Genomic DNA, 20939 nt, shown 5'->3' with positions numbered 1-20939 from the left:
GTGAAAGGTGCCATGCATTGTTCGTTGCAGTGTACTCAGCCTTTCAGGATTCATATGGTTAGGATTAGGGCGGGGGTATCTGCTGCCTACCAAGAACAAACTGAGGCACCTTTTTACCACAAGTTCTTTTTTATCCATGTTTCACGTGATTGACAATTAGAATTAAATACAAACGTCACTCATTCATGTGCATGAGCACATTATTAATCCTTTGAGAGAGAAAGTTGAAGAGCAGTTTCCTCTCTCAAGTTAGATCGCCAGCGTTCTTGGTCACTTAACCCCGCGGCCACCGAACACCGGGCAATTGCAGCCTCGGCATCACGAACGCGGCCCCTGTCTTCTCATGCCCTACTGAACCACATAAACCATATCCCTGGCCAGCTGCCAGTGACGAGATTCGAGGAAGCCCAGAAAGGCCCTCCTCCTCAGTCGCCTGCCTGCCTTGGCACACAAAGCAAGGTGAGTGCTTGGAGGGTCTCCTCAGCTCCACCCACAAGAACGTCGGATGCGATCATTCCCTTAGTGCCCCTTGCCTGGAGTTTGGAAGTGTGGTTATCACTTCCCAACTCATCTCGCTGGCTGGCCAGAATCGTCCGACTCGGCTATGTGATTCAATTCGCCAGGCGCCCGCCCCGGTTCCATGCCGTTCTCTTCACATTGGTGAAGAACAAGAGCTCCGCCGTCCTGCGTGCGGTGATCACTTCCTTCTACAGAAGGATGCAATAGAGCCTGTCCCTCCAGCTGAAATGAAGAGCGGCTTTTACAGTGGCGGTAAACCTTAAGGACGCATACTTTCACGTCTCGATCTTCGACACAGACCCTTCCTACAGTTCGCGTTCAACGGTCGGGCGTATCAGTACAGGGTCCTCCCCTTCGGCCTGTCCCTGTCCCCCCTGCATGGTCGTGGATGCTGCCCTTGCCCTGCTAAAGGAAGTGGGCATATGCATACTGAACTACCTCAACGACTGGCTTACAGAATGCTTGCAAGTCACCTACTCTCTTGATAGAAGTGAGCGCAGTCAGGAGGGCAGTCTTTAAAGAGAGTGCCTTTAGCTCAGCTGACTCCAAAGGCTAAAAGGGTGTTCCCCGTAGACCTTAAGGACTTACCATCCACTGTGTCATGGGTGCTGCTAAAGCGGCTACATACACCTTCAAGGTAGAGGGGGACAGCCGTCCCTCCAACTTGTCCTGCAGGAAGGAAAGCACCAATCTGACTGCACATCTCTGGGAGTCTTCATGTCATGATGAACGCCACTTCAGGCGCCTCATAGAGGGAGCCCTATCTGAGTGATTGTGTCTACCATGGCGGATGGTAGGCCACTTAGGTCTTCCAAATCCTGTCCAGGGGCCAGATATTAGAGAGATTACAGAGGTCTGGTCGTGGGTGCCAGGTGGTTCCCGTCCCTGAGAAAGATGGTCCTTCCTCAGGGGAATTTGCCAGGGAGGAGCTGTTGTGAGGAGTGTGCGGTCTGAGAACCAAGTCTGGGTGGGCCAGAAGGGTGCTACTAGGATGACCTGCTCCTAATCCTCCCTTACCTTGCACAGGGTCTGTGCAAGTAGGCTCACTGGGGGAAACGCATTTCAGGGGGCCAGCTGTGTGCCACATCTATACCAAGGGATGCCTTGGTCAGGGCATTACAAAGCACACTCTCAGTAACACTCAAGATAATTAATGTGTGCACACAAGGACCTGGTGCTCACACACCAGTCATTTAGGGCTTCGGGACAACTGGGAAAAGCGCAAGCTCTCCCCGGTTCAAAGCACCTTGGCACAGATGCACTGTCACATAGCTGGCCTTGAGGGCTGAGCAAATATGCGTTCCCCCAGTGAGCCTACTTGCAGAGGTTCTGTGCAAGGTCAGGGAGGACGAGGAGCAGGTCACCCTCATGGCTCCATACTGGCCTGGTTCTCAGACCTCACACTCCTCGCAACAGCTCCTCCCTGGCAAATTCCCGAGGAAGGACCTTCTTTCTCAGGGACGGGGCACCCTCTGGCACCCACGCATGTCTGGTCCCTGGATGGGATGCGGTGGATCTCACTGGTCTACAGCCCGCGGTGGTTAACACTATCACTCAGGCTAGAACCCCTTCTTCAAGGCAGCTCTACTCCCTGAAGTGGAGTATCTTCGCTAAGTGGTGTTCTTCCCGGAGTGAAGACCTCCAGAGCTGCGCAGTCGGGTCAGTGCTTTCCTTCCAGCAAGAGAAGTTGGATGGGCAACTTTGCCCCTCCACTCTCAAGGTTTATGTAGCTGCTATAGCAGCACACCATGACGTGGTTCAAGGTAAGTCCCTCGGTAAGAACGACCTGATCATCTGGGTCCTGAGAGGCATCAGGAGGCTGAACCCTCGTTGACCGTGCCTTTTCCTCATGGTAAATCTCCATGGTCCTCTCAGACCTACGGAGAGCCCCCTTCGAGCCCCTCGAGTCAGTTGAGTTAAAGGCAGTCTCTCTGAAGACTGCCCTCCAGACCGCGCTCACTTCCATCAAGAGGGTCGTGGACCTGCAAGCACTCTCTGTCAGCGAAGAGTGCCTAGATATCTGTCCGGAAGACTCTGAGACTCCGACCGGGCTATGTGCCCAATGTGCTCCACAGGATTTCGGTTTCCTTGTTAACCTCCTGCGATGTATCTTCCGCAGCAAGGTCTCCCCCTTCCTTGTGGTAGACCTGCATATCCCTGCAGAGCCTTCTCTGCTCCGGTTGCTGTGTTTGTAGAATCTCCCCCCCTACACAGGGCAGGACTTACCACCACGCCTCTCCAATGTCCGGCCATTCAGCCCATATGGTGTATTTGCCACTTTTTTACCTCTCCAGGGCAGGGAGCGGCCTCCATTGGGCCTTTTCCCCCTGAAAGAATAGGAACGGAAAAGGAAGCCTTCCCCGGCGTGTTATGAGCATTTTTAGGCCCCAGCTGAATAATTTTTCTAATGATCGGCCTGCTCCCATATTTGGTACGTCTCCTTTACCCCCCCCCCTTCAGGGTTATGGGGAAGCACATGGCATCTGGGGAGGCTCCGTGCAGCCCAAGTGCATCTGTCCCTATGCTCATTGTAGCTTGCCTACACCTGCATCGGCAGTTCACGTGATCAGTTCAGTCATTGTGGCGTTTCGTATATGGGACCCCTAGTGTCTCTTCATCGACCCAACGTCGAGTGAGTGACAGAAGGGGAAAGTTTCAGTTACTGTTGTAATCTCCATTCCCTGATGGAGGGAATGAGACCTTTTGTCCCTCTTACCACAGACAGAACTTTACTGCTGTAACGGCAGGTACCTTGTCTCAGCTCCTCAGTGCAAAACCTGAATGAACTTGCATGATGGCCTCCCTTTATACACGTATGTCGGGGGAGTGGCATGTCAATTCTCATTGGCCTTTTCTCAAAGATCTGAAGGTGAATCGGGCTCCCAAGGGTGACCCCTAGTGTTAGTTCATCGACACAACGTCTTGTTCCCTCCATCAGGGAACGTAGATTACGACAGTAACCGAGACGTTTCTAGGACTCGCGGTTCAAAATGTATTAACATAAACATGAGTGCAAATCTGGGCAGTTGGTGGCGCTAGAGGGTTTGAGGTAGAGATGCCAAATTTGTTGTGGTAACAGATCAGACTGTCCTCTATGTGTGTGCCATATTTCATAACTTTCCTGCAAGCGCTATTATGGGCTGCCATAGACTCAATAGTGGAAGAAGAAGAAGAATAGGAACACTAATGAAAACAATAGGGGTCTTTCGTACCTTCGGGGCTTGACCCCTAAACATAGCCGCAAGTGGCAATCATCGGGGTCCAAGCACATGTGAAGAAATAAACAAAATTATCAGAATCAACAGAAATGATCCTGTGGATGCCAAATAATGCAAATTGACAGAATAAAAAATGCATAAACTAAATTTGTTGAAAATTGGGTACCAAATGTAAAAATGACCAAAATTTCAAGTCGAACAGACCAACAGTTCCATAGTTGGAGCATTAGTGTTTTTAATTATTATAGCGCCACCAAGAGGCAAAGGTGCACAATTACATGTGTGTGTCCTGAGAATTACCACATACATAAGTGTACCGAATTTGGTGATAGTATCTCATTCCAGTCAAGAGTTATATCTATTTTAGTAAAAGTGGCCCCACCCACTATGTACATTTTGGCATACAGTTTGATGATATATCAAACTTTCAAAATTCCTTTGATAACTTTTCATATATTGGACACTGCAGAATCTATCTGCACTGGTTTGGTTCCGATCGGGCAATGGCCTAGGATAGCGTGAAAACAAAAGGGTGGAGAAAAGAATTGACAGTTGCAGATCCTTCGGCATGACACGGAGTGAAACAAAAAAAATATTTTGTTTCTAGCCCTTATGGCACAAGTGTTATGGCCCAAAATTAGAATTTTGATTGTTTTGCTCACAATAGCGCCACCCAGTGTCCGATGGGTGTGTGTCTGCATAGAGATCATCATTACTGAATGAAACACACCCACATGTCATTTATGTGTTACAGGGCAAGCAAAGCACAGCAAACCTTTTAAAATAAGACAAAAATTGGCTTAACTTACCCGAAGAGGTGCATTAAGGTGCAGTAACCCATACCAGTTGCGAGAAAGCACAACGCTATAGATGAAGTCACTGTGTACAAACAAATGCTCCACCACGCCCCTTGTGGGTTCTTTTAATAACCTACAAAAGAACTGCTGTCTATGGATGCTTTGCTCAAACTGCCCAAAAAGAGCTGTGGTGGTGCAACATCCCTTTTTCCACAGAATATTGGAGTGTGGGACCTCATTCAATTTCAACCAGATCGTTGCATCAGGACAAACACAGGATTTTACATAAATTATGTAAAATATTTCACGGTTCACCGTCATTGTTATCACGTCTGCTCTATTAAACACAATTGACCCGCAGCAGTGCTTTTTTTAATTTGCTAAATATTGTCACTATGACAGATATAAGGTAAAATATTATCTAAAAATATCTTATCTGATCAAGACTAATATATATGATATAACAGGAGGAACAGATCCTGTCTCCACCACTGCAGCGGATGGACTATTGTTTTTGAAAGGATAACTTAATAAATATAATGTGATGTCAGAGTAATTTAACCTGCAAGTATCGAATGTCACACGAATACGGGACGCTTTGAGCGTTTCATCACAGGACACAGGTCTCGTCGTACCATCTAACCTTTTATGATTTAATATGGGACACAATGTCTTCAATACAGGATGTTTCGCTCTCTGCTAAAATACAGGACTCCAAGATAAAAGGCGTCCCTGTTAAAACGGCCAGCAACAACACTAGCAGCAACAAACATTGCATATGCCACCTCTCCCATTTAAGCAATTGTCTGTGAAGATTGTTCATAACCGTAACCCTTGTAGTTTGAACAGTCACTCAAAAATATAGCATTTTTGGAAAATCTGATTATTCCTGCAATGTAAACAAAGCCATATAGTTTCACTACTCACATCGTACATGACAATGACTGGTGACTTGTTACTTGCTTTGCATTGAGCTGCGCACAGTGCTCGTCTCGAAACAGGAGTTCTGCCTTCTTTGATTTAACTAGTTATCTCAAACGACATTGACGAGTGCTGTTAAATCACTAACATTTCTACTGCAAACCTATTCACAACTTGAAACTGTTCATCGTTTCTGCGCCCGCCTTTCAGCAAGTCGCACAGAAAAATATTTAAAATATTATTTTTTTGATAAATAGTTTTAAAATCTAAATCTGATTTCTATAAAAGAATGCTGTGTGTGTGTGTGTATATATATATATATATATATATATATATATATATATATATATATATATTTCTTTATTTTTATTTTTTCAAGGGCCATTCTGTTTCCTTGTGCAGTCAGACGAATGTTCAGTGAGCTGGCCTTTCAACTGCTACATGAGTGCAACAAATAAACCAATCATTACAATGTCCTGCAAGAAATACTCCACAAAACAAACTCCAACCAATAGGATGCATAAGCACAAAGAATGTGCAGATTCATCCACAAAACTGTCCTGAAGGAGTGCTGCTACACAAAAAACTCCAACCACTAGGCGGAACCAGCACAAAAAAGGAGCTCAGTTTCCTCGGACTGTCAAGTAAATGTTCAGAGGCTGCGACATGAGTACCACAATATTACTTAATCCATTGATTTTATGAAGAACAATTCTAGCTGTGGGCATGTGAATGCTTCCATCCTTAGTATCTGTTCTCGGGATCAGTGCAAAAGCAACCTTCCGTTGCTGTAAGAATTTCTTGCATTCCTTGAATCAATCACATTACTCTCTTGTCAAATTCACAAATTCTGGGGGAAAAATGCTGTGGTTCTTCCAAGAAAGCCTTCCTTTACTCCTTGCCTCACGTAGCATGAGATCTTTAGTGGATGATCTCAGAAATTTTAACAGAATTGTTCGGGGCCTGTCTCCCTGAGAAAACGTGAGTTTGCACGATTTCCAGTTTATGGCCTGTTATTTCAAGCACATTCAGAAAGAGCCTGTCCAGGAATTCCACCATATTCTGACCCTCTGCTCCCTCAGGATTTCCAACAATTCAGACATAATTCCGCCGGTTACGCTTTTCCAAATTCTCCAAGTTCTCCCAGACGCACTCCAAATCCACCTCAGTAACTGGTGGATTAGCAGCTAATTCCCTCTCTGATGACTCTAGATAATCTATCCATTTCTCGACATCCCACACAGTGAAGTTCGTCTCCATGGCCGTGATTGAACAACATATTGCAGCAAGATCCTCTAATTTAGCAACGACCTTCGTCAGCATTGCCGATACGTTCAGCAATTGTCCCCGAATTTCTTTCACCTCTCCGGCAAAATCAACTACCTGGCTCAAGTCCTCTGGAGGGGCATCAGTTCGAGCACTTAGCTGTCTTTTAATGTCTAATGTCTGCCTGAGGTGTTCAGGGTGAAGGATTATAATTTCATATAATTTGATTCAGCATTTTCTGTTATGCCTATTTATTTTGTTGTATGTAATCAATTAAAACTGTTAATAACAAAAAAGAATTTGGCCTTTGGTATGAGTAGGAAAATCAACAAACTGTTGTTGGCCAAACATGTCAAGACATGATAAAAAATTCCCTTATACATTTATTGTTAACATTATCCATATAATATTAAAATCAAACATAATTACATTCTGTGACATACAGCATGCAGAAAGTTCATTTTAAAAATTAGCATTAGTCTTGGGAGGGTGGTAGACAGTAACAAAAATAGTAGGAATTGACCCGTTGATTTGTAGGGCAATGAACTCAAATGTAACATGTAAAGGTACAGTTATAGGTGATACTTTGCACTTCTCCTTGTAGAATATCACAAGACCACCCCCGTCGGAGGTAACTGGGCAACACTACGAGCACTGAATTGATCAAATATCAGGTAGGTAGCAGTATCAGCAAAGTGAGTTATTGGTCATTTTAAGATAAAGCAGCTGTAACAGTGACAAAGAACAAAAAAAAGTTAGTCATTACCTCAGTATCATAAATCTGTCTGTCGTTTGTCCTGCTATTCATTTGATCTGGAAGCTTGGCCTTACTCAAATGAATGATGAACATTGTAGACAGGAAGACAGCACAATCTGGCATTAGTAGACGTATTAAATTAAGTGTGTCCACCTCACTAAACCTGAAAAAAGATTTTAAAAAGGAGGCCTTTAACAAAAGAAAAAAATAGCAAATATAGCATGTATTTTATTAAAGTGACAGTTTGTTTAACCACAAAAAACTTTATCACAGTATGACAATACATATCTGCAAATAAGACATTCTCAGAAAGCAAATAACATTCTCTCCCTTACCATTGAACATAGGGGATTTTTGTATTCCATAATCAGATTAATGCAAATGATTAGTTTGAAAAATGACAAACATCTAGGTTACTGTCGTAACCTCCGTTCCCTAATGGAGGGAATGAGACGTTGTATCAAATTAAGCGGCACTAGGGGACTTCTTTGAAGGCCTCGGTTACCTCTGAACTTCAGAAAAGTCCAATGAGAAATTGGATAAAATTTTCATGTCCCTCCCTCGGGACATACGGGTATAAAAGGAGGGAAACATGTTTTGCACTGAGGAGCCGAGAATAAGGTTCGGCCATAGCAGTGGCTCGGTTCAGCATCGTGGCCAGGGGGACACAACGTCTCGTTCCCTCCATCAGGGAATGGAGGTTACAACAGTAACCTATACGTCTGTCTGTCACTCACTTTGACGTTTTGTCGATTGAAGCGACTCTAGGGGTCCCTATTCAATCACACCATGCACTGAACTCTGTAAGTGCACTACTGATACCGTGTAGTTGCATGCCAAAGTGCCAGGCTGCGTCAGACTGCACGTACCCTTCCCCAACGCCCCATAAAATCATAATAAACTTTTTAGGTTCCCGGCACCCCGAAGGTGGGAACAAAGCGACATGCCAAGCATGGGAGCAGGCCGCGCCAGCCGTGCCTTCTCTATCTCTATGTTTCTCGCATAGAGTTAAAGTGGCTGGGACCATCTTAATGCTATCACATGCATCAGGGAAGGCGTTCTTTTCCAAGTCCTATTCTTTCAGGGGGAAAAGACTCCACGGAGACCACCACCTGCCCAGACTGGGGGTAGGTAAAAAGTGGTGAAATACATCACATGGGTTTTCGGGCCACATGTGGGAATGGTTGGAGGTAGATCTAACCTGCTGTGTGGGAGGAGATGCTACAAACACAGCGACAAGAGTGCAGCGAGGACTACCCAAGGGAGACGCGGGTCCACCTGTAGGGGGACCGTACCGCGGACAATACACACAGGGGGATTAATCCACTCACGGTCCCATCCTGTGGAGCACCTATTCCAGTACAGAGTAATTCTAGTACCCGAAGTGGGTCTGGTCTGGGAATTCCTCTGCTGAATTCGCAAACCAGTGGATTAGGAAGGAAGAACATCCAGAGAGTGCAAATGTAGTGGACTCTCCTGGGGGAAAGACCACACGTGATCACCTCAGTGGAGGAGAAAGGCACTATGTGCAAGCGGAACACCCGAACAGATGTTCCGCATTCCCAAGTTCTAAAGGCCTGGACCTGAGAGAACACGGGATGAGAGTGACTCAACGCTGAGATTGTAATATCTCCTAAAGGTATTGGGTGTTGCTCAGCCCGCTGCTCTGCATATGTCTGCTAAGGAGGTGCCGTTGGCCAGTGCCCAAGAGAATGCCACACTTCTTGTCGAGTGTGCTCGAATCCGCAAGGGGGCGGGCACGGCCTGGGTGTGATAGGCCAATGCGATGGCATCAACGACCCAGTGGGAAAGCCTCTGTTTGGAGACAGTGTTCCCCTTCTGCTGTCCAACAAAGCAGACAAAGATCTTCTCAGAACATCTAAAGCTCTGCATGCGGTCCACATAGGTACGCAAAACACGTACCGGACACAGCAACGAAAAGGCTGGTTCTGCCTCCTCCCATGACAGCACTTGCAGGTTCACTACTTAGTCCCTGAAGGGGGTTGTAGGAATCTTGGGCACATAGCCCAGCCCAGTTAGGATGACATGGGTGTCTGCCGGACCAAAATCCAGCCAGGTGTCGCTGACAGAGAACGCTCACAGGTCCCAAACCCTCTTGATGGAAGTGAGCGTGATCAGGAGGGCCGTCTTCAAGGAGAGGGGAACAGGCATTGCCTAAGAGGGTTCAGCCTCCGGCTGCCTCTAAGGAACCTGATAATCAGATCGTGCTTCCCTAGGGAATACCGTCCATTGCGTCGTGGTGAGCTGATATAGCGGCTACATAAACCTTCAAGGTGGAAGGGGACAGCCTCCCCTCCAGCCTCTCCTGCAGAAATGAGAGCACTGACTCGACTGTGCATCTCTGCAGGTCTTCAGTTTTGGAAAAATACCAATTTGTGAACAAGCACCACTTTAGGGCGTAAAGTTGCCTGGTAGAGGGAGCTCTGGATTGGTTGATCATGTCTACGACAGCAGGTGGAAGGTCACTTAGATCTTCCGCATCCTGTCCATGGGCCAGACGTGGAGGTTCCAGAGGTCTGGGCGTGGATGCCAGAGCGTGCCCCGTCCCTGAGAAAGAAGGTCCTTCCTCGGGAATTCGCCAGGGAGGGGCTGTTGTGAGGAGCGTGAGATCCGAGAACCAAGTCTGTGTGGGCCAGTAGGGGGCCACCAGAGTGACTTGTTCCTCATTCTCCCTGACCTTGCACAGCATCCGTGCAAGTAGGCTCACTGGGGAAATGCATACTTGCGCAGCCCCCGGGGCCAGCTGTGTGCCAGCGTGTCTGTCCCGAGGGGAGCCTCTGCTAAGGAATACCAGAGCAGGCAATGGGAGGTCTCCTGGGAAAGTAACAGGTCTATCTGTGCTTTGCCGAACCGCTCCCAAATGAGCTTGACTGCCTGGGGGTGGAGCCTTTACACTCCGCTGAAAGTACCTTGTCATGACAGTGCGTTCTCTGCCATTTTGAGGTTGCCCGGGATGTGAGTTGTGTGCAACGACTTGAGTCTGGCTCCAAAGTCAAGTTGTGACATATGACGAAAGCGCATACCGCCTTGGAGAAACCTCCACAGGGCAAGTATTACAGCCAGGAACTCTTGGCAGTTGATTTTCTAACCCAGCCGGGGTCTCACCCTGGAGCCCATCTCAGGACTCAAGACTGGAGCCAGTGCTGAAATGGTCTCCTATGCATCAACCCCAGTGGTGCGACCACCGCGGAGGATGCCATATGCCCCAGGAGCCTCTCGAATTGTTTTAGAGGAACCGCTATGCCTGGCTTGAATAAGGAAAGGCATTTCAGCACCGACTGAGCGTGCTTCTTGCAAATTCTCATTGGCCTTTTCTCAAGTGCAGAGGTAACAGAGGCCTTCAAAGAAGAACCCTAGTGTTGCTTCATTCGACACAATGTCAAAGTGAGCCACAGATGGGGGAACCATACTTTGACTTTTATATTTGTAACATTATTCAATGACAATTATCACAATAATTTGAGGTTTTGAATGAAGGATTTAATTAAATCTAAGATTCAAAATCTTGTATTAAGTAAAAAAAAATGCCATACCTGATAATACCAAGGTGGAAGAAAATATTGTCCCATGGCCCACTCACTGAAGCAGAAAAAGCAGAAAAGTAATCGTGTGTGTGTGTGTGTTAAAATTAAGCAGATGAATAAACAAATAATAACAGGAAAAGGCAATGATCTCACCATCCATGGGAATATATGTGAAGGTTATTTGCATTCCACACTGCAATGCCAGAAACATCACACCAGTAGAGCAAATGGCATGTAGAAACTTACCAGTTTTTCCTGCATATAAATAAAACACATACCCATGCATACTATTAACATCACACAGTATTATATGTCCTGTGATAATTTTTCTGTGAGATCCTAGCCAACTACACACAATTTCAGTAAGCTTTTACAGAGTTTTCAATAAAGTAAAAAAAATACATAAATTGAATTTAGAACAAAATATGTCTTGACTGACCAGCAAAAGAACAGAGCGATAAATTTAATCAAAAAATATACAATTATAGACTATAAAATAATCTGTATTATAAGGGGTACAAGCAGCACATCTTCAATGTAAGGAGTTACTGTTCTTAATAGCTTTTGTTTTTCACCTTCTATTCTATGTTGGTCTAATTTTCCAGCGGTCTTTCACTTTTTAAGACCCTGTGACAACAAAATTAAAGTTTTGCTACTTTTAGTCCAAATCTATTAGTTTAAGGTAATTTATATGCTGGTGTGCTTAACTGTGCTTTTCATGGTACTTCGCACGTACGATCAAACCAGCGTGAACTGCATTCATGCTGCTGTTTACCAGCAGAGAGGGACTGAAGCGGTAAATGAATAAGCTGCTCAAATAGTCTTTGAACTTCCCTGCTTTTACCCTTCTAAATAGTATGTTTAATTTTGAATTGACATCCAAAACATTATAAATGAACTTTTGACCAGAGTTGTTTACTTCTCTTGACATATACTCAGTTTCTTAATTTTGTTGTTCTGACTGGACTGTACATACTGCCAGGTACTGACAGCCATGGCTGGAAAAGGAGAAAAATTATCAGAAAGTGAAGTACACTCCTACACAAAGGATGCAAAAAGTGAAGAGAATAAAACAGATGGAACAAGTAGTCCTGAGAGTCACAAATCACAAAATATGATTTTTCTCTAATGGACATTGATAACTTAATTTACAAAAGGTCTGACAGAATCAATTCAGAAGACACAATCCATAGTGTCTGATAATGCGGTACTCGTCGAAAAGTTGAGGGAGAAGTAGACCAAATAGACGTGCTCAGACAGAAAAATTGGGCTTGTGAGCAGAAGACTGCAAATTTGGCTGATGCAGAGCGTTATGGAAGGAGTTGAAATTTGCGGCTTTATGGGCTGTCGTAGAACCAGAGAGAGGATGTCAAGACCAGAGTTATTGAGGTAGCCTATGTCATGCCGTCATTCCAACACTCAACAGGGGGCACTGTTGATGTGGTTCATCACCTGGGCAGGTCCAACAGTGACAACCATTGAGCCAGGTCTGTGATCATTTGGTTCATTTCATGTTCTGAGAAAGATTATTGGGAGGGCGGCAAAAAAACAGCAAGTACCTGAAGACTAACAAGTTGCATTTCAAGGAGGACCTGATGGCCACTGACAGAGCAGCGAAACAGTGGCTGTGGCAAGAGGTGGAGTGCGCCAGGAGAGCAGGAAAGATGATGTACTAAGCTGGAGTGAAGGTGTACAATATGTGGATGGAGTCCAGATTGAACTGAAAGACGACAGAATTGAGCATTGATAAAGTTGCTTTTTTAAGAGATGAAATGTGCCAGGAGAGAGGCATGCTACATTAAAGTGAAGGTGTATGTGGACTGAGTATTTTTTCGATTGAAAGAGAACATAATGGAGTACTGATGAAGTTGCTGTTTTCAGAACTAATAAACTAACTGTTGTTACTAATGTCTGGGTGGTTTTGGACAATTTAAACATATCCATGGACAGATCTTTTCCCAGAATTTCATATAATCAGATATATTTTATCCACTTATTTTGTGTGTGTGTGTGTGGGGGGGGTCTAATTTTTTCATTAATTTATCTTAATGATTGGGTCATCCACAATATAAAAGGCTGATTTTTATTTACTCCAAGAAACACATATTTCTAGTTCTGATCATAAGTTTAGGAGGAGTCAGTGGGGACAGGACACATCAGAGAGAGAAGGAAAAATGTCAATAACTTGCTGCCATGCATGAAAATCATCTGTGTGTTGGCTACTCATCCTCGTCTCCTCTTCATCTCTGACACCCAATGGTGCTCATGAGTAGTAAATATTATATACCTTGTGACAAAAAATTATTTAGGGCCTATGATTTATGACCTAATTGGTGTACATTTTACCTTTTGAATTCCTGTCCCCCCTTCCCCACCACCCCCCTCCCTCTGGTGGTTGTACAGACGTAATGACGTGTTTGATCATCTGTACTGATATCTCAGCGATGTAGCCAAGACCATCTGTGTATTTAAAAGAGTAGAAAAATGATTAATCTTTAATGATGTACAATGTTTAATGGAAAACTGAGATGACAAAATAATGTATGGTATAAGACTTGTTTTCTCTCAACTCAGACTAAAAAATAGTGATTGATTAAATATTTAATTGTTGTAATCATTGTGATGTTTTTTCAAAGATAGACAAACTGTTTAAATGATGTGTCTTTAATGGGGTGTAATGCTTGGTGAAAAACAGTTTTTTTTACTTTTTGACAAAGAGAAGAAAATGTGTTTTTAAACATTAGGTTGTCTAACACATCTCTAGCATTGTCACTTTAAAGATGCTGAACAAATCTTTACCATAAAATGTATTTAACATTTTTATTTCAACAAAGATCATTTTAATTGAAATGTTAATTGTAAATATTGTAAAATGCATCACATTAATCTTAAATTTCTCGGTTTAAAGTCCTTTCATGAGCTCATCCAGCGATAATGGTGTAAGAAAGACGATGTTTAACATTAACCTAGCAAACAGGATACGTTTTCTAAAATCATAATATACTGTATCATTTTAACTATAGCTTTAACACAAAATCTTACATGTCTCCGTTTATAGTCCTCTCAGTATTTTAGCAAACAGGTTTATTTTACTAAAACACAATAATGTTTTTTATATACATTTCTGACAGTATATCTTTAATACAAAGTTTGTTACATTTTTTAATTTTAACTATGAGATCTTAAAACAAAGACTACGGTTATGTAGCAAACACACACATTCAGTTTAAATATGAACAAATATTTTAACAAAAATAAAGTATAATAAGCATGATACGCATTTCACGTAATTTTAGATGTCACTTTAACATGTGTAGTATTGCATTTTTCAGTTCAAAGTCCTTTCACGAGATTATCCAAATTTTCCAAAAAGACTTGAAAGGGATCATTTGCTTTATGATGTTTGTGGTCTTGTGTAGCGATAATTCGTTTTATGATCTAGACTATAAAGCAATGAAATTGCGGGAGGGGGTTTTTATTTTCAGTGACTGAACCGTTAATTAATAAAACAACGGGTCAGAGCAAATCTACCAACAGACACACGCTGCAAGGTATGTACATTATTTGCGATCTATCTCGATTCCGCAATATTGATAAACAAAACAAAAATGTATTTTCTGTATTTGTAAATATTTCAAACGTTGATGTGTCATTGCTTGTCACACAACCGGGGTTCAACACTGCGGAACCAAAAGCCTCACTGTCACTCCGTTCACGGAGATGCAACAAGTATAGCAATCCGAGGAATTCACGAAGCCCTCGATTACATGTTGTATCCCCAGCTGGAAACGGTACAAATAAAATCAAATCACTTTATTGTCACTCTACCATGTACACAAGTGCAACAGTAGGTGAAATTCTTGTGTGCAGTTCCGAGCAACATAGCAGTCATGACAGTGACGAGACATATACAAATTACAGTAAACAACATACTTGCACAACACAATTTACATATCAAATGTACACATATTTACACAACACAATAATTATATACAATGTACAGTAGACAATATACACAATATAGAATACACAATATATAATACAATAAGTAAAGAGTATATGAAATATATATAAGTAGTTGTATTGAGGAGAATATATTGACAGTCCAGTGTGAGATTATAGATGAATAAATTGCAGTGCTAATTATTGATGCTGATAGATCAAGTGTTCAACAGTCTGACTGCTTGGGGGAAGAAGCTGTCATGTAGTCGGCTGGTGCGGGTCCTGATGCTGCGATACCGCCTGCCTGATGGTAACAGTGAGAACAGACCATGGCTCGGGTGGCTGGAGTCTCTGATGATCCTCCAAGCTTTTTTCACACACCGCCTGGTATATATGTCCTGGAGGGAGGGAAGCTCACCTCCGATGATGTGTCTGGCAGTTCGCACCACCCTTTGCAGTGCTTTGCAGTTGTGGGCTGTGCTATTGCCGTACCAGGCGGTGATGCAGCCAGTCAGGATGCTCTCTACAGTACTAGTGTAGAACCGTGTGAGGATGTGGTGGTTCATTCCAAACTTCCTCAGCCGTCTCAGGAAGAAGAGGCGCTGGTGAGCCTTCTTCACAACGGCCTCAGTGTGGACGGACCATGTGAGTTCCTCAGTAATGTGGACACCGAGAAACTTGAAACTGCTGACTCTCTCTACCGGTGCTCCATTAATGGTGATGCGGCTGTGTTCTCCATCTTTCTTCCTGAAGTCCACTACAAGCTCCTTGGTTTTACTGACGTTGAGGGAGGTTGTGCTCCTGACACCAGCGTGTTAGTGTGTGCACCTCCTCTCTGTAGGCTCTTTCATCATTGTCAGTGATCAGACCTACCACCGTCGTATCGTCAGCAAACCAGGAGCTATGTGTTGCCACACAGTCATGTGTGTACAGTGAATACAGGAGTGGGCTGAGAACACAGCCCTGCGGGGCTCCAGTGTTGAGGGTCAGTGATGAAGAGGTGTTGCTGCCCATTCTAACCACCTGACGTCTGCCTGACAGGAAATCTAGGATCCAGCTGCACAGCGAGCTGTTTAAGCCCAGAGCCCGGAGTTTCTCATCAAGCTTGGAGGGCACTATGGTTTTGAATGCTGAGCTGTAGTCTACAAACAGCATTCTCACATATGTGTTCCTTTTTTCCAGATGGGAGAGAGCAGTGTGTAGTGTAGATGCAATGGCATCATCAGTGGAGCGGTTGTTGTGGTAGGCAAACTGCAATGGGTCCAAAGAGGTGGGCAGAACAGAGCAGATGTAATCTCTGATTAACCTCTCAAAGCATTTGCTGATGAAGGGGGTCAGAGCAACAGGACGCCAGTCATTTAAGCAAGTGATTATAGCTTGCTTCGGTACAGGCACAATGGTTGATGTTTTGAAGCATGTGGGGACTACAGACAGGGAGAGGGACAGATTGAAAATGTCCGTAAAAACACCAGCCAGTTGATTCGCGCACGCTCTGATTAAGGTCGTCCGGGAGAGATGCAGTGGTGTTCATGGCGGAGTCTTTATTCCGTTTGTAGTCCGTGATGGTGTTAATTCCCTGCCACATACTTCTAGAGTCAGTGGTGTTGAACTGACCTTCAAGTTTGTGCCTGTACTGGCGTTTGGCTGCACTGATAGTGTTACGGAGGGCATAACTGGCTTGTTTACGCTCCTTGAGTGCCGCGCGAACATCGGCATTAACCCATGGTTTCTGGTTGGGGTATATCCGTATTGTTTTGGTCGGAACAACGTCCTCTATGCACTTCCTGATGAAACACGTTACGCTGTCAGCGTAAACCTCGATGTCGTCATCAGAGGCGGACCGGAACATCTCCCAGTCCACGTGATCAAAACAGTCTTGTAGCACAGAGTCTGATTGGTCCGACCAGCACTGCTCACTTATACTCCCATACAGTTCCTTGAGTGCCCGGTCTGTGTCGGCTTGTGGGGGGATGTACGCAGCTGTGATGACCGCTGTGAATTCCCTCGGTAGCCAGAATGGTCGACACAGAAGCATGAGATATTCCAGGTCAGGAGAGCAGAAAGACTTGATGAAATGTACGTTCCTCTGATCACACCATGATTTGTTGATCATAAAACATACACCACCACCTCTGCTTTTATCTGAGAGGTCTTTCGCTCTGTCCGCTCGGTGCACGGAAAAGCCTGTGATTTCGATGGCCGAGTCTGGAATCTCCGCAAGACATCCAGGTTTCTGTAAGGCAGATAACACAGCAATCTCTCGTCTCTCGTTGGAAAGAGATCCGCGCTCTCAGCTCGCAGAGCTTGTTGTCCAGAGACTGAACATTTTCCAGTAGTATACTGGGTAGCGGGGGTCAATTTGCACTATGTCTTACGCTGATGAGAATGCTGGCTCGTTTTCCCCTTTTCCTTCTGCCTTTCCGCGGCCGAGCAGCCCAGACAAAGGGCTCCGCCGGTGTGTTTTATAAACAGCGGGTCGGCATTGAGGAATTCGAAGTCATTTCGATGTGTAATTGTAGAACCAATGTCCAAAAGCGTTTGTTTGTCGTAAACAATAAGGCAGACAACATCCAAGACAAAAAAACAAAGAACTGTAAACAAAACAAACAATAAACCGCAGTGTTGTATCGGAGCTCGCAATGCAGCAGCCATACTCGTCATCATCTTGAGTACTACAAGACACTATTTTGGAGAAAAAAAACGTGGGTCTTTATCAGGAGAACTACATTCAGTGTTAAACGAGTCAGTTGGTGAGTATGATTTCATGCTAACATTGTTAAAAATAAAAATGGTAACCCCACGCTAATACATATATTCTATTCTCATTTTTTATATAGATCTTTATATATATACACTACCAGTTTGCAGATTGATGAAGACCCCACAGCTATCTTCGATAATGTGGCTTTCGTGAGGGATTGGGACGCCTTCAGCCAGCCCATCCTTCCAGACAATACCGATAATGCAGTATCATCACCCGCTGGGCCTGTGGTGTCAGATGAGGAGCTGCTGCTAAGCGATGTGGGGTGTGTGATTTTAATACAGTATTGGATTGTACGGACAGTGATACGGATAATCTGGGGTGCGTGGTAGAGACACTGATTGAAGCAGATGAAAATCTACCATCAAATCAACAGAACTTTTCCCATGATTTGTTGATGGAACTGCATGAACAGAATCGAAGGGTGGACGAGAAGCTGGACATCATTTCAGATAATGTCAAACATCTTTGTGACTGTTTTCACATGGTAATGACAAACTCAGAAGAACAAGGAAGTCTTATATGGATTATTCTCGATCAGGTTGGTGCCAATCGTGAAGTATTAAATAAATATGACCGTGTGCTCCAGGATGGATACCGAGAACGTCAACTAATGGTAACGATTTAATTAAACATCAATAACACCGTCATAGATGGTAGAAAATAACTAATTGAGTTTATGATTGATTTGTGTTTAAAAGGGGTGTTGTTTTGGATTATTTAGATGATCTGTGATTGTTTTTTCATAAAGTAGAATTGTGTAGTTGGTGTATAATCTGTGGAGAATAAAACTGAATTGAAAAAGATTTCAAATATGGCTGGTAAAAGATTTCGTTCAGAGGATGAATTGCAAGATTGTCAACCAGTCTTTGAACAAAATCCTTCTGCAAGAACTAGATACGATCATTTGTCAAATATTGAACAGCTACAAATCATAATTGATCAACAGATGGATGTTTTAGGCCCTACCTATTTGGATTTAAATGCTAGATTAGAGTCTATTATTCAAATGCAGAGATGATGTGTAAATTATTCTAATACCGATAAAGACGGTGAAATGTTAAATCATTCGATAGAACCATCATCACACAGCTCGACAATGCAAGATCTAACCGATGCAGAGACACAAATATCAGACCCCTCACACTCTAATGTGTGCAAACGATTAGAAGACATGATCCAAAAATATAATGACGAACTGGGGGTCTCACAACCTAATCTGTGTGAAAGATTAGACGAAATGATAAAAATGCATGAGGATGATAATAATGTGTGAGATGTTTGTTGATGCAGTACAGACACGAATGTGCCCCATGTGAGTTTAAGTCAGAACGATATTGAAGCATTGGTTAGAAACGGAGGTGTTGTAAACGATTTCACAATTGTACCAAGACACAGATACACAGAGCTCTAAATTTAAGGGAAATAATATCTACAGACCTTGCTGCATACAGTACATCTGTGTATAATGCATTGTCGGAGATGGTGTCATTTTCCAGACAAATGGGCGTTGAATCCAGTTTTATTAATATTTCACTGAGAGGCCCCAGTCTGAAATCCGATGTAAACTGTGTATTATCACCTAGCAATGACTACGATGAAAACATTTTTGTTTAACAATTTGAAAAAATTATGCAGAGCAATACAAATGTGATGGCCGACGACAGTTTGCAGTTAACTGCATCCATAGCCAGAAGTAAGAATGGTGGAGCTCGTCGGAAGCTGGTAGATATAGCACATGATGACGTAATTAGAAGAAAACGAATGCATTTATTCTGTCCTATCAATACGTCAAACAACCTGTGCTTTTCAATATACCCACAGATTTCATATGACAACTTAGAAAACAGGGGTAAAACAATTCAGATTGCTGGCAGTTTCACACCTCAGGACAAAATAGGTCTAGGAGACATTGCGAAATTTGAACATGCATTAGACATAAAAATTGTTGTTTTTCACAGGTCAAGCGATGGAAAGTTAGAAAAATATTAAACTTCTGATGAACCACACCCCAAAACAGCATATCTTTACATTCATAATTCTCATTATTACATGATAAAGAATCTGAAAGCATTTATAGGATCTGCATATGTGTGTGATTTCTGTTACACGGGTTATACGAGCAGACGGAATCATAACTGTAAATATGTGTGCTCTGTTTGCAACGATAGTGAGTGCTACAAGCAACCTAAAAGCACAATACACTGTCCGGTCTGCTTGCGCTATTGCAGACCTAGCTACTGTTTTAATGCCCATAAAATAGTACCCCCTATGAATGATGATTGTGGTAGATCCCCTTACGATACTACAAAATATTGTTGTAAATGCGGTAAACGTTACCACACAGCATCCAAAAACCCCAAACCTCATAACTGTCCAAATGATAAGTGTTTACATTGTGGGGATGATGTAAGCCGTGGAGGTCAACACCAGTGTTTCATACAGCCTACCACTCCCAAGGAATATACAGATCGCTACATTTTCTATGTTTAGTACCAAGTCAAAATTTGATCGGTGGTACGCAACAGTCGATGGTAAAATCTTTGATTTCAGAAAAGAGATTGGCATCTATTGCAATGTGAAGCATGCGTTAAATTTAGAGATGAATTCCTGCGATGCACACAGGTAGATCTTTTCAGCTACGTGACTCTTGCTAGTTGCTGTATGGGTACTTTCAAGACGCAATTTCTCTCTAGAAATACACTGGCTCTGACGCATAATAATGCATACGTCAATCAGTATAAGACTTTCTCTAACATCTCTATTGAATAGCTTGAGTATGTGAAAAAAACCTGTGACGTAGACATTCACCATGCCCTAAATCCAGGCGAAGTGAAATTTGAAGGGTACTTTGTTGATGGATATTACGAAAAAGATGGTGTACGAAGAGCTCTAGAATTTGCCTGATGTTTTCACCATGGTCACGAGTGTCGTTACAGACCTGACTATGCAAATCCCCTGTCAAATATTCCTTTTGGAGTGCTCAGGAGGCAGTTTAATGAGAAGATTGATGTTTTGCAGAACGCATACTGTTTAGACGTTGAGGTGATGCATGAGTGTGTATGGAAGAAACTTAAGCAAACTGACCCTCATGTAATTGTGTTTATGACCACTTATTCGGCACCTGAGAGACTGAAACCGCGTGATGCACTCTTTGCGGGGCATACAAACGCTTACAAATTGTACCACAAAACTGCAGAAAATGTGAAGAAC

The 20939-nt window shown here is 43.4% G+C and overlaps 1 protein-coding gene across 1 annotated transcript in view; it reads right to left on the bottom strand.

Annotated features, from left to right (window-relative positions):
- si:dkey-11f4.7 (piezo-type mechanosensitive ion channel component 2) overlaps positions 1–20939 on the bottom strand; it is a 554199-nt gene that overhangs the window by 474486 nt on the left and 58774 nt on the right. Inside the window, exons 3-5 of the mRNA XM_052147980.1 lie at positions 11177–11278; positions 11033–11078; positions 7488–7641 (exon numbers count right to left, since the gene is read on the bottom strand). Coding sequence (XP_052003940.1) covers positions 7488–7641; positions 11033–11078; positions 11177–11278 — 302 coding nt within the window. The remainder of the gene's footprint in view (positions 1–7487; positions 7642–11032; positions 11079–11176; positions 11279–20939) is intronic.

This window comes from Xyrauchen texanus, chromosome 18 (genome assembly GCF_025860055.1).
Source record: "Xyrauchen texanus isolate HMW12.3.18 chromosome 18, RBS_HiC_50CHRs, whole genome shotgun sequence".
Lineage (NCBI taxonomy): Eukaryota > Metazoa > Chordata > Actinopteri > Cypriniformes > Catostomidae > Xyrauchen > Xyrauchen texanus.
This window is presented reverse-complemented; position numbering and strand designations above follow the sequence as displayed.